Source organism: Haliotis rufescens, unplaced genomic scaffold, assembly GCF_023055435.1.
Source record: "Haliotis rufescens isolate VD_foot unplaced genomic scaffold, xgHalRufe1.0.p SCAF_60, whole genome shotgun sequence".
Taxonomy (NCBI): domain Eukaryota; kingdom Metazoa; phylum Mollusca; class Gastropoda; order Lepetellida; family Haliotidae; genus Haliotis; species Haliotis rufescens.
This window is the reverse complement of record NW_025964335.1, coordinates 2,660,426-2,686,214: the sequence shown is the minus strand read 5'-3', so window position 1 is coordinate 2,686,214 and position 25,789 is coordinate 2,660,426. Positions and strand designations below refer to the sequence as shown.

General features: G+C 41.3%; 1 protein-coding gene across 1 annotated transcript; it reads right to left on the bottom strand.

Annotated features, from left to right (window-relative positions):
• Nucleotides 1-1,627: 1,627 nt before the first annotated feature.
• Nucleotides 1,628-24,034, bottom strand: LOC124140827 (ankyrin repeat domain-containing protein 34B-like). Its single transcript, XM_046508603.2, has 3 exons — nucleotides 23,837-24,034; nucleotides 5,281-5,757; nucleotides 1,628-2,689 (listed from the first exon to the last, which is right to left on the bottom strand). The coding sequence occupies exons 2-3, from the start codon at nucleotides 5,732-5,734 to the stop codon at nucleotides 1,896-1,898; spliced, it is 1,248 nt and encodes a 415-aa protein (XP_046364559.2). The 5' UTR covers nucleotides 5,735-5,757; nucleotides 23,837-24,034; the 3' UTR covers nucleotides 1,628-1,895.
• Between the last annotated feature and the right edge of the window lie 1,755 nt (nucleotides 24,035-25,789).

Here is a 25,789-nt window from a genome sequence, read left to right as displayed (position 1 = left end):
AAGAAAAGACAACTGTGATCTACTCACAGCGTTTTACACTTGAGATAGGGAATGTTATTGCTCTCATTTGGGATATTTTGGGCCCCATAATCTGAAATCAGGTACACTTCGACGGAGTTTTTGAATGATTTGTATTTGAAATGTTCACTTTGAGTGATCTGTTCGTGCAGTCGTGAACAAACAACTCCCGAAACAGCGCCACAAAAAACCTTCGAAGGGGACACTAATGGCACAACCGGATCATCCCAAGTAAGTCTAGATATCTGACCAGCTAGTTTAAACTGACTTCATTTCACCACGCTTATCTGTTTACGTTAAATCAAATTGAACATTGTGAAAGTGGTTGGGTACGTCACGCTGATGGGGACCCTCGATCTATTGGTCGGTAGTCGTATATTGTGAATGGATATAGCTCGATTATATAATGTATGTAGAAGCTCTATGCATAACTTATACACAATGCAAACCGAATTTGATGCGTGTGACTATCTTGTTTGGTTTAATAAAGTGTTTGTAATTATCTCTTGCTCTCATGAGATTGCTTCAGTTATGCCTTGTAGTTGCAAAATGAATTACGTCTTGCGATTTTTTATGAATGAAAAAAGTAGTTCCGATGTGACAGAGGTCACGGTTATCCAATCAATACGAATAAAACAAGGTCAACCTTGTACGACGCAGGTGTGACGTCCGGATTTCAACATACCACCTGTATCTTCACCACGTGGGTAATATACTGTCATATTTCATCTAAAAAATTATAAGTGAATAAAGAGTTTTCATATCATGGAATGATATAAATATAAAAGAATTAATAAATAAAAGCCATATACTGCTGGGCAAAAGAAAGTATACCCCATGTTTCATGGTGAAACAAACAAGAAATGATTTTTCTATGGTGATGTATTTGATTCGGGTATCACAGTTGTGTTTTGGACATAAAGTTTTCAGTGTTTTGGCGCCTGTTTTCAAATTGTAGTAAGGGGCGGTCGGGTAGCCTAGTGGTTAAAGCGTTCGCTCGTCACGCCAAAGACCCGGGTTCGATTCCCGACATGGGTATCTTGTGTCCCCCGCCGTGATATTGCTGGAATATTGGTAAAAGCGGCGTAAAACCATACTCACTAACTCACTCAAACTAGTAACGTTTTGATCACGTGTATAATGATTTGGTCACATTTTTCAAGTGTATTCTTTCTTTTGCCGATGTTACGGATAATATAACACGAACAATTACTTGTTCTAATCTCCTAGACGAACTGAACAAAACATTTAAGAAGAAAAGTATGAGGCAATGTTTCACTCCAACATTCTGTCAATTTCTAAGGATAAGTTTACAGATGAAACTATGCATTTCGAGACAATTTAAGAGCATGGTCAAACACGGTAAACATTTCAAATATTGAAAAACACGGGAGCATATATGTTGAGCCTCAGTACCAACTGCGCACACACCAAATTTCATAACATTTGGCCATTAAAATGTTTTGTTAGTGTGGCTGTCATTGTAGCCACTTTGAAATCAGATTCGAACCTCTGAACAAACATGGGGGATGGGTGGTGGGGGGGTGGGGTGGGGGTTGGGGGGTCATCATAGGTGGGAATAAGTAAAGTTTCAGCTTCCCTGGTCCAGTGGAACTTGAAGAGAAGACGTATGCAACGGGCGGACGGCGCACGTGGGGCGATGGACCATCGGACCACGACATGGACGCTCTTGACCTTCAGTTAGTTGAGCTACAAAAGAGGGAAAGTCATATGTTCCCAGACTCCACACCCTCTCCTGTCACACATATATATTGCGTGATCGATTTAAACAGTAATCGAAACACAGCCCCCAGCCCTCGCTTCCTCTACAACCCCATCAATCTTTTACTTTATGGTTGACCTCCTAATGCTGCGGCTTAAAATAATATACTGTTGTGAATAAAATCTTCAGTACTGTTTGATTTCTTTCTCGTCCTTGCAAAACCCCTTTGTCTTGCTTCTAAGTTAAGGACCCTTTTGGGGATAAGAACAGGCAATTTCTTAACTGAAGAATCTTTCCTTTTCTGAGCGTCCTCCGCAAAGACATCTTCGTCTAAAGATTCTTGTGATGTTAAAGTCAAACGGCTCCCATTTCGTGAGAAGGGAGTTGTCGTTCCTGACGACACTAACATCCCATTCAAATCTCGTAGATCCGGTAACGACACTGAGTCTCTGCGAGATCTACCTCTGTCAATATGTCTTGCCTTCTCTACAAATCGTGAAGCAATTTGAGGCAGACCTGACATTTGACCTCTGTCACTGCACACATCATTCCGGGGTGTGACGTCATTATCCCGAGGTGTGACGTCATCGTATGCGGCACTGTCGGACTGACGATGTAACTCTGTATCACTGGTACATTGAGCTTGATGAAAAGGTGCACGGTCAGCTGAAAAACCTCGTTCGGGAAGATGACGTTTAGTCACATGGTCGCTTGTATCCAATGACTTGCTGTGGTAGAACGGCAGGCGGGGATTCCCGTTGGTGTTATGTGACTTTAACGACAGGGGTTTACTCGCAGTTGGAACAGCCGCCGGAGGGAGCCGAGGTTGTCTTTTGTCCGTCCGCTTCCGAAGTTGTTTGACACTGGGGTGGGCGGGCCTGCGATGTTCCAGCAACTGTATGATGTGTGGGTCTCCTTTCTTCTGGGCGACATCCATTGCTGTCAAACCTGGAATAGACAGAAAGTTGTCTCGAGTGAATATTGCGTACAGCAGCATTAAACAATACTTCAGCTATGTGAGAATTATCTGTAAATAATCTAGTCTAAACAAGGCACAACCAATGATAATTAATGAGTGACAATGGTTTTACGCCGCTTTTAGCAATATTCCAGCAATATCACGACGGGGCACACCAGAAATGGGCTTCACACATGTCGGGAATCGAACCCGGGTCTTCGGCGTGACGAGCGAACGCTTTAACCACTAGGCTACCCGACCGCCCCTAATGATAGAAAACAATCCACAGCCATGTCGGCGCGATCCCAGAATAGAATAGGCCTTAAGCTACCATGCTTGTCGTAAGAGGCGACTAACGGGATCGGGTGGTCAGGCTCGCTGACTTGGTTGATGCATGTCATCGTATTCCAGTTCCGTGGTTCGAAGCTAATGATATCAATCACTGGATTGTCTGGTTCTCACTCGATTATTTACAGACCGCCGTCATATAGCTGGAATATTGCTGAGTGCGGCGTTACACTACAGACAGACAAACAAACAAACACATAATTTGTCGCCTTATTCCACCTACATTACGTGGATCTTTAAATAATCGACAACCAGTGACTGAACTCATGAACATCGATCCATACCATCGTTGTAAGTGAGTGAGTGAGTGAGTTGGGTTTAACGCCGCTTTTAACATTATTCCAGTTATATCACGGCGTGTCAGCTTAATGTGGGAGGAAAGCCCGAAGTGATGCAGGTCTCAGACGTTTACCACTTCGGTGAAACCCACGAGCACGGGTATGGTGCTGACAAACCTAGAAACATTATCGGGGCGAACCGGGATTCGAACCCACAACCATAGGTGTCTGGCGTGCCCAAGGGATGCAAGTCTGCACAGCGAATCGCGGCGCCTTAGACGACTTTGCCACCCGTGCCCCTATCGTTGTGAAATAACACGCAATCACCCATGTCGGTTCGATCCCAACTGAAGTGGTCCCTAACAGTTTTGTTTGTTGTTTTACGCCGCACTGAGTTTCATTCCAGCTTTATTACGGCGATCTTTAAATAATCGAGTCTGGACAAGACAATCCAGTGATAGACATCATATAAAACGTTCTACGCCGTCGGCGTACCATGACACACAATCAACCAAGTCAGCAACCCTGACAACCCGATGCATTAGGTCGCCTCTTACGACCAGCATGGTTGCTGGGGACACTTCTGACAGGGGATTCCCAGGTGCATTAGTTGGCTCCAAAAACAAACATCCGACACTGTAAGCTTTTTTCAATAGTACGAAATCCAAATGGTGCCACTTTGGTAGCAATTTCCTGTAAACTGAAACGTCTCGTTATTTCAAAGTTGTTTTCGAAATTTCGATTATTTTCAGGTTACATCGAGTATATTTTCGCAATTTCGATTATTTTCTCGCTATTTCAAGTTTACTTAAAAACGTGAAACTTCGAACTTTTTCTCGAGTCTTCGAATATTTTCTCGTAATTTGATCATGTTTGTTATGTCAATAAATGGAAACTTATTTTAACGTATTTTAAAAATAAAATGAAATAACGAGAAATTTTGAATTAAAACAAATTAACACGATGGTACCAAAGTGGCACCACTATACTTTCATGGAATTGTCATGCATCGAAACTGAACGGACTTATTTCAGCGCCTCTTTAAGGCGTGTCCACGCAAAGCTGAGAGTGACTCACGATGGAGACACCTACCACTTTGGCGAAGACACGTGGGTTTTGTTTTGTTGTTTTACGCCACACTCAGCAATATTACAGCCATTTGACGGCGGTCTGTAAATAATCGAGTCTGGACCAGACAATCCAGTAATTGACATCAATCCACTCGGCTTTGGCATTAATCCTCTCAATTAGGATACGATGACATGCGTCAACCAAGTCAGCGAGCCTGACCACCCGATCCCGTTAGTCGCCTTTTCCGACAAGCATAGTCGCCTTTTATGGCAAGCATTGTCGCCTTTTACGACAAGCATAGTCGCCTTTTACGGAGTGGCAAAGCTCGTTGACCTGACTGATTGCATCTCGTCGTATCCCAGTTGAGTGAATTGAGTATTTGACGTTGATAAAACCAATTCCTGCGATTGACATCATGAGCAAAGATATCCACAAATGGGATACGATGACATGCAATCAACCAAGTCACTGAGCCTGTCCGCCCGAGCCAGTTACTCGTAACGACAAACATAGGTTGCTGGATTTGGTTTGTTGTCTAACGTCGCAATCAGCAATATTCCAGTTATATGACGGCGGTCTGCCAAATAATCGAGTCTGTACCAGACAATCCAGTGATTATATCATGAGCATCGATCCACGCAATTGGGATCGATGACATGCATCAACCAAGTCAGCGAGCCTGACCACCCGTTAGTCGTCTCTTACGACAAGCATAGTCGCCTTTTTCCGGCAAGCATGGGTTGCTGAAGACCTATTCTACCCCGGGTCTTCACGGGTCTACAGGTTGCTGGGACCTATTCCATTTGAGAAGCTCCATGGGTACGGGTATTGAGGAACTCAAAGTGTATTGAGAAAGTCAGCTAATACTTAAACATTAAAATCACCTATATTGTTCTTGGCGTTGAGTAGCTCATATGTTGTTAGATCACAATCAAGTATGTTCTCTATTATATCAGAGTCCCCGCTCCGGATCGCATACACCAACACCGTATTTCCGTCATTGTCTCGCTGTGTGACGTCACTACACCGTGACGTCACAAACTGCACAACGTTTGACTTCCTGGCAATGCAAGCATGCATCAGCGCTGTCCTTCCTTGAGCATCTTGAGCGTGATAATCCGGGGTCTTTGCGTCCAGTGAGTCCAAAATGGCACGTTCACCGTAGTTGTCGAGTCCCATGTGGCATATTTTCATAAGAAACGTCTGTAGATCGTGAATTCTGTCCCTTTCGTCCGGATCGAAATCTTCATCATCAATAACGTTCAATAAATCGTCAATGTTTACGGTCACTATTGAATTCTGGGTACCGGATGACATCGATCCCTCTGAGTCGCACATGCTTATGTCATCGCTTCCAGATGCTGTAATGAAATGCATTCATTTAGTGAAATAAACAGTTTTGTGATGTTCGTTTAAATTTCGACATTCTTGCAAACTAAAGTTATCTGTCCTCTGTCAGTACTTTCAACACACATAAAAATGTTGCTTCAATATTCTCAATCTAGCAGGAAAAGGACAGCTTTAACCAAGATGACAATCCCCAATAGTATAGCTAGAATATTGTTTGTTTGTTGTTTAACGCCGCAATATTCAAGTTATACGACGGCGGTCTGTAAATAATCGACTCGACCAGAAAATCCAGTGATTGACATCATGGGCATCGATCAACGCAATTGTTTTACTTTTCTTCGTTGGCAGGTTTTCATATAGTCTCGATGTATTTATTTTTAATGTATGGCTTTTTATTGTCACGGCATGGCTGAGATACTGACGATGTGACTCATTTAACTCATTTACTTACAATAACTATAACGACCGTCGTCGTGGAAAATAGAATAGTGACGTTCACCTTGGACATTCAAGCAATAGAATGATGACTTCACACTGGACATTCAAACAATAGAATGGTGACGTTCACCTTGGACATTCAAACAATAGAATGACGACGTTTACCCTGGACATTCAAACAATAGAATGATGACGTTTACCCTGGACATTCAAACAATAGAATGATGACGTTCACCCTGGACATTCAAACAATAGAATGGTGACGTTCACCTTGGACATTCAAACAATAGAATGATGACGTTCACCTTGGACATTCAAACAATAGAATGATGACGTTCACCTTGGACATTCAAACAATAGAATGATGACGTTCATCTTGGACATTCAAACAATCGAATGATCACGTTCACCTTGGACATTCAAACAATAAAATGGTGACGTTTACCCTGGACATTCAAACAATAGAATGGTGACGTTCACCTTGGACATTCAAACAATAGAATGACGACGTTTACCATGGACATTCAAACAATAGAATGATGACGTTCACCTTGGACATTCAAACAATAGAATGGTGACGTTCACCTTGGACTTTCAAACAATAGAATGATGACGTTAACCTTGGACATTCAAACAATAGAATGATGACGTTTACCTTGGACATTCAAACAATAGAATGATGACGTTCACCTTGGACATTCAAACAATAGAATGGTGACGTTCACCTTGGACATTCAAACAATAGAATGATGACTTCACCTTGGACATTCAAACAATAGAATGATGACGTTCATCTTGTACATTCAAACATAAGAATGATGACGTTCACCTTGGACATTCAAACAATAAAATGATGACGTTTACCCTGGACATTCAAACAATAGAATGGTGACGTTCATCTTGGACATTCAAACAACAGAATGATGACGTTTACCATGGACATTCAAACAATAGAATGATGACGTTAACCTTGGACATTCAAACAATAGAATGATCACGTTCACCTTGGACATTCAAACAATAGAATGATCACGTTCACCTTGGACATTCAAACAATAGAATGATGACGTTCGTCTTGGACATTCAAACAATAGAATGATGACTTCCCACTGGACATTCAAACAATAGAATGATGACGTCCGTCTTGGACATTCAAACAATAGAATGATGACTTCACACTGGACATTCAAACAATAGAATGATGACGTTTACCCTGGACATTCACCTTGGACATTCAAACAATAGAATGATGACGTTCACCTTGGACATTCAAACAATAGAATGATGACGTTCGTCTTCGACATTCAAACAATAGAATGATCACGTTCACCATGAACATTCAAACAATGGAATGATGACGTTCACCTTGGACATTCAAACAATAGAATGATGACGTTCACCATGAACATTCAAACAATAGAATGATCACGTTCACCTTGGACATTCAAACAATAGAATGGTGACGTTCATCTTGGACATTCAAACAATAGAATGATCACGTTTATCTTGGACATTCAAACAATAGAATGATCACGTTCACCTTGGACTGAATAAAGCAATAGAATGATGACTTCACACTGGACATTCAAACAATAGAATGATGACGTTTACACTGGACATTCAAACAATAGAATGATGACGTTCACCTTGGACATTCAAACAATAGAATGATGATGTCTACCTTGGACATTCAAACAATAGAATGATGACGTTCATCTTGGACATTCAAACAATAGAATGATCACGTTCAACTTGGACATTCAAACAATAGAATGATCACGTTCAACTTGGACATTCAAACAATAGAATGATGACGTTCGTCTTGGACATTCAAACATAGAATGATGATGACTTCACACTGGACATTCAAACAATAGAATGATGACGTTTACACTGGACATTCAAACAATAGAATGATGACGTTCACCTTGGACATTCAAACAATAGAATGATGACGTTCACCTTGGACATTCAAACAATAGAATGATCACGTTCATCTTGGACATTCAAACAATAGAATGATGACGTTTGTCTTGGACATTCAAACATAGAATGATGACTTCACACTGGACATTCAAACAATAGAATGATGACTTCACACTGGCCATTCAAACAATAGAATGATGACGTTCACCTTCGACATTCAAACAATAGAATGGTGACTTCACACTGGACATTCAAACAATAGAATGATCACGTTCACCTTGGACATTCAAACAATAGAATGATCACGTTCACCTTGGACATTCAAACAATAGAATGATGACGTTCGTCTTGGACATTCAAACAATAGAATGATGACTTCACACTGGATATTCAAACAATAGAATGATGACGTTCGTCTTGGACATTCAAACAGTAGAATGACGACGTTTACCTTGGACATTCAAACAATAGAATGATGACGTTCACCTTGGACATTCAAACAATAGAATGATGACGTTTACCCTGGACATTCAAACAATACAATGATGACGTTCACCTTGGACATTCAAACAATAGAATGATGACGTTCACCATAAACATTCAAACAATAGAATGATGACGTTTACCCTGGACATTCAAACAATAGAATGATGACGTTCACCTTGGACATTCAAACAATAGAATGATGACGTTCACCATAAACATTCAAAGAATAGAATGATCACGTTCACCTTGGACATTCAAACAATAGAATGATGACGTTCATCTTGGACATTAAAACAATAGAATGATCACGTTCACCTTGGACATTCAAACAATAGAATGATCACGTTCACCTTGGACATTCAAACAATAGAATGATGACGTTCATCTTGGACATTCAAACAATAAAATGATCACGTTCACCTTGGACATTCAAACAATAGAATGATCACGTTCACCTTGGACATTCAAACAATAGAATGATGACGTTGGTCTTGGACATTCAAACAATAGAATGATGACGTTTACACTGGACATTCAAACAATAGAATGGTGACGTTTACCTTGGACATTCAAACAATAGAATGATGACGTTCACCTTGGACATTCAAACAATAAAATGATGACTTCACCTTGGACATTCAAACAATAGAATGATGACGTTCATCTTGGACATTCAAACAATAGAATGATGACGTTCGTCTTGGACATTCAAACAATATAATGATGACGTTCATCTTGGACATTCAAACAATAGAATGATGACGTTAACCTTGGACATTCAAACAATAGAATGATGACGTTTACCTTGGACATTAAAAAAATAGAATGATGACGTTCACCCTGGACATTCAAACAATAGAATGATGACGTTCATCTTGGACATTCAAACAATAGAATGATGACTTCACACTGGACATTCAAACAATAGAATGATGACGTTCATCTTGTACATTCAAACAATAGAATGATGACTTCACACTGGACATTCAAACAATAGAATGGTGACGTTCACCTTGGACATTCAAACAATAGAATGACGACGTTTACCATGGACATTCAAACAATAGAATGATGACGTTCACCTTGGACATTCAAACAATAGAATGGTGACGTTCACCTTGGACTTTCAAACAATAGAATGATGACGTTAACCTTGGACATTCAAACAATAGAATGATCACGTTTACCTTGGACATTCAAACAATAGAATGATGACGTTCACCTTGGACATTCAAACAATAGAATGGTGACGTTCACCTTGGACATTCAAACAATAGAATGATGACTTCACCTTGGACATTCAAACAATAGAATGATGACGTTCATCTTGTACATTCAAACATAAGAATGATCACGTTCACCTTGGACATTCAAACAATAAAATGATGACGTTTACCCTGGACATTCAAACAATAGAATGGTGACGTTCATCTTGGACATTCAAACAACAGAATGATGACGTTTACCATGGACATTCAAACAATAGAATGATGACGTTAACCTTGGACATTCAAACAATAGAATGATCACGTTCACCTTGGACATTCAAACAATAGAATGATCACGTTCACCTTGGACATTCAAACAATAGAATGATGACGTTCGTCTTGGACATTCAAACAATAGAATGATGACTTCCCACTGGACATTCAAACAATAGAATGATGACGTCCGTCTTGGACATTCAAACAATAGAATGATGACTTCACACTGGACATTCAAACAATAGAATGATGACGTTTACCCTGGACATTCACCTTGGACATTCAAACAATAGAATGATGACGTTCACCTTGGACATTCAAACAATAGAATGATGACGTTCGTCTTCGACATTCAAACAATAGAATGATCACGTTCACCATGAACATTCAAACAATGGAATGATGACGTTCACCTTGGACATTCAAACAATAGAATGATGACGTTCACCATGAACATTCAAACAATAGAATGATCACGTTCACCTTGGACATTCAAACAATAGAATGGTGACGTTCATCTTGGACATTCAAACAATAGAATGATCACGTTTATCTTGGACATTCAAACAATAGAATGATCACGTTCACCTTGGACTGAATAAAGCAATAGAATGATTACTTCACACTGGACATTCAAACAATAGAATGATGACGTTTACACTGGACATTCAAACAATAGAATGATGACGTTCACCTTGGACATTCAAACAATAGAATGATGATGTCTACCTTGGACATTCAAACAATAGAATGATGACGTTCATCTTGGACATTAAAACAATAGAATGATCACGTTCAACTTGGACATTCAAACAATAGAATGATCACGTTCAACTTGGACATTCAAACAATAGAATGATGACGTTCGTCTTGGACATTCAAACATAGAATGATGATGACTTCACACTGGACATTCAAACAATAGAATGATGACGTTTACCCTGGACATTCAAACAATAGAATGATGACGTTCACCTTGGACATTCAAACAATAGAATGATGACGTTCACCTTGGACATTCAAACAATAGAATGATCACGTTCATCTTGGACATTCAAACAATAGAATGATGACGTTCGTCTTGGACATTCAAACATAGAATGATGACTTCACACTGGACATTCAAACAATAGAATGATGACTTCACACTGGCCATTCAAACAATAGAATGATGACGTTCACCTTCGACATTCAAACAATAGAATGATGACTTCACACTGGACATTCTTACAATAGAATGATCACGTTCACCTTGGACATTCAAACAATAGAATGATCACGTTCACCTTGGACATTCAAACAATAGAATGATGACGTTCGTCTTGGACATTCAAACAATAGAATGATGACTTCACACTGGATATTCAAACAATAGAATGATGACGTTCGTCTTGGACATTCAAACAGTAGAATGACGACGTTTACCTTGGACATTCAAACAATAGAATGGTGACGTTCACCTTGGACATTCAAACAATAGAATGATGACGTTCACCTTGGACATTCAAACAATAGAATGATGACGTTCATCTTGGACATTCAAACAATAAAATGATCACGTTCACCTTGGACATTCAAACAATAGAATGATCACGTTCACCTTGGACATTCAAACAATAGAATGATGACGTTCATCTTGGACATTCAAACAATAAAATGATCACGTTCACCTTGGACATTCAAACAATAGAATGATCACGTTCACCTTGGACATTCAAACAATAGAATGATGACGTTGGTCTTGGACATTCAAACAATAGAATGATGACGTTTACACTGGACATTCAAACAATAGAATGGTGACGTTTACCTTGGACATTCAAACAATAGAATGATGACGTTCACCTTGGACATTCAAACAATAAAATGATGACTTCACCTTGGACATTCAAACAATAGAATGATGACGTTCATCTTGGACATTCAAACAATAGAATGATGACGTTCACCATAAACATTCAAACAATATAATGATGACGTTCATCTTGGACATTCAAACAATAGAATGATCACGTTCGTCTTGGACATTCAAACAATAGAATGATGACGTTTACCTTGGACATTAAAAAAATAGAATGATGACGTTCACCCTGGACATTCAAACAATAGAATGATGACGTTCATCTTGGACATTCAAACAATAGAATGATGACTTCACACTGGACATTCAAACAATAGAATGATGACGTTCATCTTGTACATTCAAACAATAGAATGATGACTTCACACTGGACATTCAAACAATAGAATGATGACGTTCATCTTGGACATTCAAACAATAGAATGATGACTTCGCACTGGACATTCAAACAATAGAATGATGACGTTCATCTTGGACATTCAAACAATAGAATGATGACTTCACACTGGACATGCAAACAATTAAATGATGACGTTCACCTTTAACTCGCTGACAAAACCGATGACGATCAATCAGACGTAAATATTCATATTATTCTCTAAAAATAGAATGAATTCAATACCATAGGTCATAAATATAAACTATAAAATCTACCAATGCTGGCGTCCAACTTCGATTATCGTAAACAATGAATTCGAAGTTTTTTCGCCGTGTTGGGAGGTTCCAATATCTAAAAGCGGAAGGCACATTACGAGCGATGCCGTTCTCAGAGATGTGTATTGTCGTAAATCTGACATCCGCTACGGGTCGAACAACAGACTGAGTTGTAGTCAGGTGGAACAGTCACTTCAGTCGATCGTTTATCAAAGCAGAACCTTTCAGAATCACAATACACTGATATTGATTTATTGATGTACTTTCTGGGAGAGCAGACAATGGTATTCGGTGTTTAGATTTATTCTTTGAAGCGTCCTTTGGCGTGCAAAAGGAATTATGCACAAAAGAGCGGAACTATCAATACACGGTGTTACCAGGGTGACTTAGGTCGCCCCGGAAGTGTTTAAAACCATCAATACGCCTCAAAACCGTGTTTAACCCGCACCAAACATAGCTGTATAATTTGTTGTGCCTTGCTTATCGACAGAAATGTCTCTAAAGTCATGCTTAACGCTCTCGGAACAGTACTTTAAATTAATCACGACTGATTTCAAGGATAATACATGCTTAATGTAAGATACAGTTACTTGTGTACGTATACACCGATGAATTTGCGTATAAACTGTCCGGTCAATGGGGTCAGTTTGAGATTTTGAGGGGCGGCATGATATTTCTTTTTAAAAAGTAATGTGTTCCTGAAACCCGTGGGACCACCTCTGACCACCCCCAGACGTTTAATATATGGTATTTGTTGTTACCCTGCCTGGCGCTTTGAATAAATAGGATAAAACAAGGAATGGTCGGCTCGGAGTCAGTATACTCTCTGGTTGGTTGGTCAGCAATATTCCAGCTATATGAGGATGGTCTGTAAATAATCGAGTCTGGGCCAGAAAACCCAGTGGTTAATATCATGAGCGTCGATCCACGCAAATGGGATCTATGACATGCTTCAACCAAGTCAGCGAGCCTGACCCGATCCCGTTAGTCGCCTCTTACGACAAGCATGGTCGCCTTTCTCTCAGTCTCATGTTTAATTTGGGCATGGTATCTCGGTGGGCTTGCACTAAATTAGTCCGGACTAGTACAAGCAACCACACACACGTCGCTACAGACTAGCAATAACCATTGGCCTGAAAACCCCGGCAAAGAGTAATTTGCCCCAAATTTTATCAAACAATGATGAACCAAACACAAGACATGATAGTTGTCCTGAAAATGTCGATTAATAAAATGTTTGGACTCCTAACAGAGAACATAACTGTATAATTATCTTGATAAGAAAAATATCCCGTCTCAGATCACCCAACCCCCACTACATTCCGCCCACTCCCCGACTATAAAATATACCACACTTAGGAATTGTTCGCACTTCATCACCATACACATGTCATACGAAAGCCTAATGATGCCAAATTTGTAGCATTATTTATTTATTGTAAATCGAAATTTCTCATTAATTAGATTATTTGTCGATTTCTATCAAAATATCGGTTATTTTCTCATTATTTCAGTATTATTTTAAAAATAACGAATAAATAATGGAAGTAACGAGAAAAAACTCGATTTTTTTTTTTTAAATGTTAAGTTTTCGTACTATACAATACATTCAACGCCTCTCATCTACCAGAGTGCTGTGTTATTGTCCGACAGTGTTATTATCCCGCCCACACCGCACTGCATGATTTTCGACAGACAATGCAATGAATGGCCTACTCACTAGGGTGATGAATATTATATGAGAACGGAACAACTCATGGGAGTAATAGTTCCAGGGATTAGTCAGTCTGTTTGGAAATACGCCCACATGAATAGACCAAAATGAAACCCGGTGAAGCGTCCAACACCTTGATTGGTATCTGTACTAATCCAATGGGTCATCCAGACTCCTGGTCGAACTGGCAAAAACAACATGTGAGTCAGTGAGTTGGGGTTTAACGCCGCTTTTAACATAATTTCAGTTATATCGCGGCGTGTCAACTTTATGTGGGAGGAAAGCCCGAAGTGATGCAGGTCCCAGACGTTTACCACTTCGGTGAAACCCACGAGCACGGTTATGGTGCTGACAAACTTAGAAACATAATCGGGGCGAACCGGGATTCGAACCCACAATCATAGGTTTCTGGCGTGCCCAAGGGACGCAACTCTGCACAGCGAATCGCGGCGCCTTAGACGACTGGGCCACTAGTGAATCTCGTATCGTGCACAGTGCGGTAGATGATACGAGGGTTTTGTTTGTTTGTTGTTAAACGACGTATTCAGCAATATTCCAGCTATATGACTGAGGTGAAAAAGTACTGCACTGGCGCTTAGTCAGCACCTAAAGAATACTTTTCCATGGTATTATTTTTAAAATAAAATCTAAATTTAAAACATTAAAATGTAAAACAAACGCATAAACTCATCGGGCTATTGCCGCGAATGTTGCACTACTTCCATTCCATAGCGTGATTGCACGATTCATCATCAAGAGCAATTGCCACACCCAGATTTAAATTAGTGGAAATAGGTCAAATCGTTCAGCACAGTTGCTTCTGTAATTGGTTATGTGTTGTAATAGTACAGTTTCACAGAAATATGTTATTATATGATTCGTCAAAAACAACAGTGAATGATGTTGACGGTCGAATATTTCAAAGAGCGTCATTGTTTTGTTGAACAGGTTGATCCATACCAAATCTTTTAAATTATTTTATGGTAGACATGTGGATAACTTTTCCCAATTTGAAACATCTGTGAAGAAAATGATTCAGTATTCCATATTTTGACTTTTGAACACGTGACTGGTTCGGTGCACGTGGTATCATGACGACTTGAAAATGATTCATAAAAACATGCTTCCGATATAGTCGAAATCGTACAGTGGATTCTACGTTGTCAGAGTGAGTGAGTATGGTTTTACGCCGCTTTTACACATATTCAAGCAATATTCAAACGGGGGACACCAGAAGTGGGCCTTACACATTGTACCCATTTGGATAATCTCACCCAGACGTTCTTTCCCCACAAAAACACCCCACCGCTCCCTTTTATCAGAGATTTCTCCTGATTATGTTTGGTCATTCTCACTTAAAGCCGCCTTCGGCATTATTCAAGCTGTATGACAGCAAACCAATGATTAATGTGTGCAATGTGCCACGCCGTCAGGCTACGGTGACACGCAATCGACCAGCATATGACTGAAAACATATATATTGTCAATGCAAGAATAATAGCCAGCGTACACTCTCCGCCGACACCGAATCTACGGGTGGCGCACAGACAAAAACAGCTGTGAAAACCACATAGACCACCGAAATTCAGTGATGACAGTGGGGGTTCGCGAAAAGTGCAAGCATTCACACATTTTGCATTAAAAAGTAACTTGTTATTCTGAACCTGTGAATTATACTATGAACACGGCATCTCCATGGGAGAGCCTTTCATTTAGGGGCGAGAGTGAGTGAGTGAGTGAGTGCGTGAGTGCGTGCGTGCCTGCGTGAGTGAGACCGTGGGTGTGGCGTGAGTGCGTGCGGTTTAACGCGGCTTTAAACAGTATTCAAGTCACATCACGGCGTGCCAGAGAGTGATCCAGGTTTCCGACGTTTACCAACCAGGTTAAACCCTCGAGCGTGGGTATATGTTGCTGAAAGAACAAGAAACATAATCGGGGAGTGCCGGGATTCGAACCCACGATCATAGATTTCTTGTATGCCCATTGGAGCAACGCTTTTGTCGACTGACACACCCATGTCCCCGTTATGGCTATAACCGATACTTCCATGTCAACCTTGACATACATAATAACGGATAAACGAGTAAGACACAACCACATCCGTAGTCTAGTGGACAGAGCATTTGCCCGGTGAGCTGAAGGTCGGGGGTTCGATCCCCTGGCGCGTCATTCAAAACCACGGTACCTGTGGACCTACCCGGCGTTGGCACTAAGAGGCAACAAACAAGACTGTGTGGCTATGAATCAGTTAACTGAATCTGAGTGGGTTGGTTTGTATGGTATCTCACTTTAATGGCTAGCACTTTACAACCAGAATAAGTCTGGACTAGTACAAACAGACGTACGCACACACACGTGCATGCACGTCAATTTTATAAATGCAATGATCTTGAACGCGGCGAGAAACCCCATTTCACCATCACCATTACCACTGCTTGTAAAATAAGAGTTGGTTGGTTGGTTGTTTTACGCCGCAATCAGCAATATTCCAGCTATGTGGGGGCGGTCGGTAAATAATCGAGTCTGGACCAGACAATCCAGTGAATTATATCATGCGCATCGATCCATGTAGTTTGGATCGATCACATGCTTCAACTAAGTCAGCGACCCTGACCACCCGATCCCGTAAGTCGCCTTTTACGACAAGCATAGTGGCCTTTTACGGCAAGAATGGATTGCTGAAGACCTATTATACCCCGGATCTTCACGGGTCTGTTAAATAAGAGACATTACCACGGTATCGTCAAAAATATCTGAGGAAAATATGATGGCATCAGGTTAAATAGGAGATATTTCACGGCATCATTCAAAAGAGGAGGTGAAGAAATACACTGCATCATATACTAGTATATGAGGAGAAATTGTCATGCCATCACTTGAAATATAAAAAAGTTTATTTTAACATCATGTAAATTTCAAGGAGTAACTTTGTGAAATCAAATGGAATACGGGAAAAACTATCACAGCATCATGTTAAATACGAGGAAAACTACAGCAGCATCATGTAGAACACAAGGAAAACTATCGCGGCATCATGTAAAATACGAGGAAAACTACAGCAGCAGCATGTAGAACACAAGGAAAACTATCGCGGCATCATGTAAAATACGAGGAAAACTACAGCAGCTTCATGTAGAACACAAGGAAAACTATCGCGGCATCATGTAAAATATGAGGAAAACTACAGCAGCATCATGTAGAACACAAGGAATACTATCGCGGCATCATGTAAAATATGAGGAAAACTACAGCAGCATCATGTAGAACACAAGGAAAACTATCGCGGCATCATGTAAAATACGAGGAAAACTACAGCAGCAGCATGTAGAACACAAGGAAAACTATCGCGGCATCATGTAAAATACGAGGAAAACTACAGCAGCTTCATGTAGAACACAAGGAAAACTATCGCGGCATCATGTAAAATATGAGGAAAACTACAGCAGCATCATGTAGAACACAAGGAATACTATCGCGGCATCATGTAAAATATGAGGAAAACTACAGCAGCATCATGTAGAACACAAGGAAAACTATCGCGGCATCATGTAAAATACGAGGAAAACTACAGCAGCATCATGTAGAACACAAGGAATACTATCGCGGCATCATGTAAAATACGAGGAAAACTACAGCAGCAGCATGTAGAACACAAGGAATACTATCGCGGCATCATGTAAAATATGAGGAAAACTACAGCAGCATCATGTAGAACACAAGGAATACTATCGCGGCATCATGTAAAATATGAGGAAAACTACAGCAGCAGCATGTAGAACACAAGGAATACTATCGCGGCATCATGTAAAATATGAGGAAAACTACAGCAGCAGCATGTAGAACACAAGGAAAACTATCGCGGCATCATGTAAAATACCAGGGAAACTACAGCAGCAGCATGTAGAACACAAGGAAAACTATCGCGGCATCATGTAAAATAAGAGGAAAACTAAAACAGCTTCATGTAGAACACAAGGAAAACCCTCACGGCATCATGTAAAATACAAGGAAAACTAAAACAGCTTCATGTAGAACACAAGTAAAACTATCACGGCACCATGTAAACCACGCCGAGAACTGTCGTGGGATGAAGTCAATTAAGACGTAACTATAGTGCAGATTAAGGGGGAAAATATCTTGGCATCATGTTTAATGTGAAGAAAACATTTGCGGCAGCATGTACAATTGCTGCAGAAACGTTCACTACATTGTATAAAAAATCCAGGAGAAACTCTCACTGCAGCAAGTGTAATTATACAGAAGCGAGAAACCATCACACCCTCTGGAACCCGAGCGCAATTGTCACCGCATCATGTAAAATGTGAAAGGAATTTTAATTATTTCTGCATCGTCTAAAATACCAGGAGAAACAAGCATTGCATCTAGTATCAGTAACACCATGGTAACAGCACCATCTATACATGAGGAAAACCATGAAGTGTTGTCTATGACAAACATACTCCGGACTGTATGACCACCTATCTCTTTACACTAACACACTAAAAGGCTCGTGGATTTTCAATTATCAGTGTTACATAAACCAACCCGTTCACTCCAGAACGCTATGCACGATGCTATGTCGTCGACCGGAATGCAAACCTTTCGCTGGCTCGGTGCAATATAACACTGTAGAAACAATGAGCAATATCGACCTTCAAATTCAACAAGCACAGCTCAATAGAATGAATCGATCTCAGAATCTTTCAGCATGGAAGCATACCGTTTTTTGCTGGAGATGCATGCATTTGTGTGTGTTTGTGTGTTTGTGTGTGTGTGTGTGTGTGTGTGTGTGTGTGTGTGTGTGTGTGTGTGTGTGTGTGTGTGTGTGTGTGTGTGTGTGTGTGTGTGTGTGTGAATGTACGTGTGTGTGAATGTACGTGTGTGTGCGTGCGTGTATGAGTGTGTGTCGATAGTCTGAGTTTCATAGGGATTTGTATAATATGCTATTGTCTTTTTTTACTTGTTTTACGCAATATTCAGCACGGAAGCACACAGTTTTTCCTGGAGATGCATGCATGTGTGTGTGTGTGTGTGTGTGTGTGTGTGTGTGTGTGTGTGTGTGTGCGTGCGTGTGTGTGTGTGTGTTTTCCTTCTCGGGTTCAAATTTCGCATTTAATCACGACAGTTTTGTCTTGTGCGTTCATTACCTGGCACAGTTCTTAGTTTTTTAACAATACTTGCCAGTGTCTGTCTGTTGTTTAACGCAGCACTCAGCAATATTCCAGCTGCATGAAGGCGGTCTGTAAATAATCGCGTCTGGACCAGACAATCCAGTGATTGACATCATGAACATCGATCCACGCAATTGGGATCGATGGCATGCATCAACCAAGTCAGCGAGCCTGACCACCCGATCCCGTTAGCCGCCTCTTACGACAAGCATAGTCGCCTTTTATGGCAAGCATGGGTTGCTGAAGACCTATTAATATTCTACCCCGGACGGAATTTATATCTATCACTTGATAGCCAAGTTTGACGAAAACAGTGTTTCCATTTGGATTCGAGCCGCGCAATCCACACCAAAGGCGATCGAATGTTGTCTTCTGACACGGTGACATTTTCTAACATCAAGCTGATCGTTATTCCTTGTGTGATGGAGATATTTGTAATTTATACCGTGTGTTAACTGAGGGGCATATGTGTGATTTTCAATTTAAAAATATATTATGTTAGTGATCTTATATATACTGGCGCCAAGTCAGTACTCAAAAATACTTCTACATGGTTTATATATTAAAATATAATTTGATTTAAAACATGAATAAATTCACACAAAAAACAACCGCCTATAAAACATTGCTGATAGGGATCCTTGACATCTTATCATCAAATTAGATTTCTTCTTATCTTAAATTTCAAAACTGGTAGTGCGCGGTTGGGTAGCCTAGTGGTTCCAGCGTTCGCTCGTCACGCAGAAGACCCGGGTTCGATTCCCGACATCGGTAAGATGTGTGAAGCCCATTTCTGGTGTCCCCCGCCATGATATTGCTGGAATGTTGCTAAAAGTGGCGTAAAACCATACTCACACACTCAAACCTGGTAGTGGCCACACATTAAGCTCTTACCACTGTCTTCATATAGAACCAACATATTTTACACAAAATTACCCAGCCACAGATAACTTTTTCAAACTGTTGCCGGAGTGATGGTTAATCAGAAATAATCAAGTTTAACAACAGTTCATTTAATTTTTCAATAATTTATTACAAAAAAAAGACTCGGTATACTTTCTTTCGCCCCGCGGTTTACACTGAATATAGATTAATTTAGTACCTTTGGTTTTAAAGAAACGTAAAGATATTAGAATTGGTATTCAGCAAGCCACGCTTCTCGCGACTAACCGGTTAGGGTGTTCGGGTTTGATGACTTGGTTGATGCATGTCATCGTATCCCAGTTACGTAGATCAATGCGCATGCTATTTGTCACTGGATTGTCTGGTACAGACTCGATCATTTACAGACCGCCGTCATACAGCTGGAATATTGTTAAGTGCGGCGTCAAACAACAAACAAACAAACAATAGAAAGAAGTAAATTTAAAGAAAACTCATTCCTTGATCGGCCAGCACGAGCACTTCGTGGCTAACGGTTGAAATGGTGAGTTTCTCGGGGCTCCGATATTCTGGAATGATCGGGATGTGTGGGATTTTCTTTTGAAAAAAAAATTGCTCCTTGAAAAAGTCTAACAATTGCGTTTTCAAAGCGTATTTGAAAAAAAAATCATGTCTCCAACACCGAATCCCAGCCCTTAAAAATATGAAATGGCAGGTCCACATGTGACCTTTTCACTAACTTGACACCAGGCCCCCTTGTTCTTAACCCCATCTTAGTGGAGACCACCTCCAAGGTCTGGTTGATAGAGCATCTACGCGGAGAGCGAAAGGTCGGTGGTTCGATCTCCTGGCCGTGTCATTCCAAAAATACGTTGAACTTCTTGTTATCCTCATGGCACTCAGCATTAAGGGTCTAAAACAAGGACTGGTCAGCTCGGAGTCAGAAAACTGTGCCTGAGTGGGGTATCCATATTCCAACCGGCCATGGTGTTTCTGTAGGCTGGCGCCATAACATGTACAATTGCCATAAATCCAGACAAGTACATGCAGCCACAAACACGTCCAATACGTCGATAGGAAGGCCACGAAATCCCATTTCACCTCACCTCATTTAGAGGAAGAGTGTGTGAGTCTAAACTCGGCTTTGAACTGTGTTCCAGTTACGAGTACATCAGGACGTGTCAGTCCGCTGTGGGAGGAAAGCCCGAAGTGACCGGATGTTTACCAATTTTTCAAAGACACGTGTTGGTAATGGCAAACCCAAAAACATAATCAGAGCGAATTTTGGATGTTCATGGGGTGAGTGAGTGAGGTTTAACGCCGTATTCCAGTTATATCACGGCGTGTCAGCTTAATGTGGGAGGATTGGTTGGTTGGTTGGTTTGTTGTTTAACGCCGCTCTCAGCAATATTCCAGCTATATGACGGCGGTCTGTAAATAATCGAGTCTGGACCAGACAATCCAGTGATTGATATCATGAGCATCAATCCATGCAATTGAGATCGATGACCGCGCATCAACCAAGTCAGCGAGCCTGACCACCCGATCCCGTAAGTCGCCTTTTACGACAAGCATAGTCGCCTTTTTAAGGCAAGCATGGGTTGCTGAAGACCTATTCTACCCCGGATCTTCACGGGTCACTAATGTGGGAGGAAAGCCCGAAGTGATGCAGGTCTCAGACGTTTACCACTTCGGTGAAACCCACGAGCACGGGTATGGTGCTGACAAACCTAGAAACATAATCGGGGCGAACCGGGATTCGAACCCACAATCAGAGGTTTCTGGCGTGCCCAAGGGACGCAACTCTGGACAGCGAATCGCGGCGCCTTAGACGACTGGGCCACCCGTGGCCCCTGGATGTTCATGATGTCAATCACTGCGTTGTGTGATCCAGATTCGATTATAGACAGATCATCGTCATGTTGCTGGAATATTGCTAATTTCTGCGTAAAACAACAAGTTAAAAAAAGACAATAGCATATACAAATCCCTATTAAACTCTCGAAAACATACACTTGGGAATTTTTAAAGCCGAAATTCTTTTATTTCATCAACTTGCCACACTCACGTACGGCGTCAAACAGACAAACAAACGCAGTGATGCACAGCGCAGTAGCGTCAATCATAAAAATAGTACTATGAGAACACAGTGATTTTTGTTTGTTTGTTGTTGAACGCCGCACTCAGCAGTATTCCAGCTATATGACGGCGGTCTGTAAATAATCGAGTCTGGACCAGACAATCCAGTGATTGATATCATGAGCATCGATCCATGTAATTGGGATACGATGACATGTATCAACCAAGTCAGCGAGCCTGATCACCCGATCCCGTTAGTCGCTTTTTACGACAAGCATAGTCACCTTTTAGGGCAAGCATGGGTTGCTGAAGATCTATTCTACCCCGGAATCTTCACGGGTGAGAGAGAACACAGTGAAGAAGCAGAACATGTTTCATTAATTAGTGCGAATTATGTAACTACAGGCCAAACACACTTTCGTATTCTCTTTTTGAGATACACACACTACAACAGTGCGAAGTATGCATAATTCAGTCAATGAGGCGGCTTGTCTTCCGTGGGAACAATGAGGCCACCGGCCCATTTGTATCAGCGGAACAGATGTGTTCATATGTAGACATGTTTCATTGTCAGTCAGACAGCCATACGCTTAAATGTCAGTGTTAGTCAGTGTTAACGTCGCTTTGAACAGTATTTAAGTTATATCACGGCTTGTTAGCTTATTTTGGGAGAAAAACTTTATGATCACTTTGGGGAACACCAGGGACGAAATTAATCCGGGATTGGGTATGCGGTTCCAGCATGGCTAAGGGACGCAACTCCGTGAACCAATTTCGACTCCCACTGCCCCGGAGTCAATCGTGTCTCTTTTGGAATAGTATTATGCGTTGATATTGGCATTGGGCATTAAGCAATATTGAGGATAATACTTTTGCTCATACGACAAGACAGCCTCCACGGTCTTGTGAAAAGAGTACCCGGATTGAGTTGGATGGTTTGTTTGTTGTTTAACGCCGCACTCAACAATGTTCGAGTCTGGACCAGACAATCCAGTGATTGACATCATGAGCATCGGTCCACGCAATTGGGATCGATGACATGCATCAACCAAGTCAGCGAGCCTGACCACCCGATCCCGATGGTCGCCTCTGACGACAAGCATATTCACCTTTTACGGCAAGCATGGGTCTCTGAAGACCAGTTCTACCCCGATCGACGCGGGTCTTATGATGGAAGTTAGACATAATTCTATATATTGCCAGAGTACTTACCTCTCACAGCCCTACCCGCCTTAACTTGTGCACGTAATGCCCCTGATCGAACATTCTATCTATAAACAGATCAATCAACCTTGTCTATTTCCTATTTCACTGCAAAGGCGTACATTTCCTTCACTGTCAATCATGCAATTTACATTATGAAACGTAAAGGTTATATGTGTGTCAGAATCTTACCTGTGTCGACTCATTTGCGTTGTGGGAAGAATGTCCAAGGTTAGATTCAAGAATGGAGGAGACTGCGAGTGTAGGCCGTGACGGACGTACCTGGAAATCGATCATCCCGCTGAAGAAACACTGACAGCGGGCTATGTATATTTCAGTGACATCCCATGGGAACGAGCCCTTCAGTAGGCTTTAAAGCTGTCACGCACGCATGGGCTTGTAAAAACAGTGTCGGGTGGAAACACTAACAGCAAGTGTGATTTCATTCATGTCGGTGATCATGTAAACGGAGAACGTTTTTTAGGTTTAATGTTTTGTTTGTTTGTTTTTTAAAGCCGCTTTAAGAGAATATCAACTGAGTGTTTGATTTGAAATATTTCGATACTAATCGATACTCGACGCTTGTTGATATATTTGGCCGATATATTTGGCCGTCCTGTAGCTGGAATATTGCTGAGTGCAGCGTTAAACACCAAACCAAACAACCAACCAATGATATATTTGAAATAAAATGATTCATCGTACAGCATCTTCCACGTTTTGATTTAGTTTGAAAAAAGCAATAGCCAGTGTCTTGAGTATAACAGTACATCTTCAGTGTCAAAGTTTGTTTGTTTGTTTGTTGTTTGTTTGTTTGTTTGTTTAACGCCGTACTCAGCAATATTCCAGCTATGACGGTCTGTAAATATTCGAATCGGGATCAGACAATCTAGTGATTGACGTCATGAGCATCGATCCACGCAATTGGAATACGATGACATGCATAAACCAAGTCAGCAAGCCTGTCCGTCCGATCCTGTTAGTTGCCTCTTTCGACAAGCATATGGGGCGGTCGGGTAGCCTAGTGGTTAAAGCGTTCGCTCGTCATGCCGAAGACCCGGGTTCGATTCCCGACATGGGTACAATGTGTGAAGCCCATTTCTGGTTTCCCCCGCCGTGATATTGCTGGAATATTGCTAAAAGCGGCGTAAAACCTCTCACTCACTCACTCACTCACGCACTCACGCACGCACCCACGCACTCACTCACTCACTCACTCGACAAGCATATACAACTTTACAGCAAGGATTGGTTGCTGAAGACCTATTCTTTTCTATGATCCAGAAGACGTATCTTCGAAAGTGCGTTAAACAATCTCAACATGCACTTAGTAATGTAGTGGTCGCTGCTTCACCCGAACACCGGGTTGCATAGGGTCGGAATTCTTTGTGGTCTGTAAAGAATCGAGTCTAGGCCAGACAAAGTAGTGATTGACATCATGAGCATCGATCCACGCAATTGGAATACAATGACATGCATCAACCAAGTCAGCGAGCCTGACCACCCGATCCCGTTAGTTTCCTCTTACGACAAGCATAGTCGCCTGTAACGGCAAGCATGGGTTGCTGAAGACCTATTCTACCCCGGATCTTCACGGTTACACTTAGGAGGATCGTCCTGATCTGTCTTAAGCAGACATTCGTGGGTAAACCGTTTGTCGCTCGGGAGAAAGCACGGGTGACAGGAAGCCCATTCTGATCTAGAATCCCCACGTGGCGGCACGACCAGGTTGCAATGTGCCATGACAGCCGACGAAGCGTTCTGTCACGACTTCGCGACCAGGTCAAGCGGAAGAGGACATGATTGTGTTAATTGCCTATCCCGCTTTGATCATAATTGTCTTCCTTAATAGACTAATGCATATTTTAATACCATCAACATCGTCTTTAAGACAAGCACCCATAAAATAGGATGTTCGCTTAGACAGCGCCAGAATGAAGCGTTAAATTAAAAAAGGATGTATTTGTAAGGTGGGTCATTTGGGGGTTCATAAGGTATCTCGCCATCTTCCAGAGGCAAGAGTGAGTGAGTGAGTTGGGTTTAACGCCGCTTTTAACAGTAGTCCAGTTACATCACGGCGGGTCAGCTTAATGTGGGAGGAAAGCCCGAAGTGATTCAGGATGTCAATCACTGGATTGTCTGGTC

What these genes read in the sequence shown, in the direction of transcription:
- LOC124140827 (XM_046508603.2), bottom strand. Translation starts at nt 5,734, where the DNA reads ATGTGCGACTCAGAGGGATCGATGTCATCCGGTACCCAGAATTCAATA. An exon ending in CAACGCCAAGAACAATATAG is followed by an intron (nt 2,690 to 5,280) that starts GTGATTTTAATG and finishes TGTCTATTCCAG; the next exon opens with GTTTGACAGCAATGGATGTC.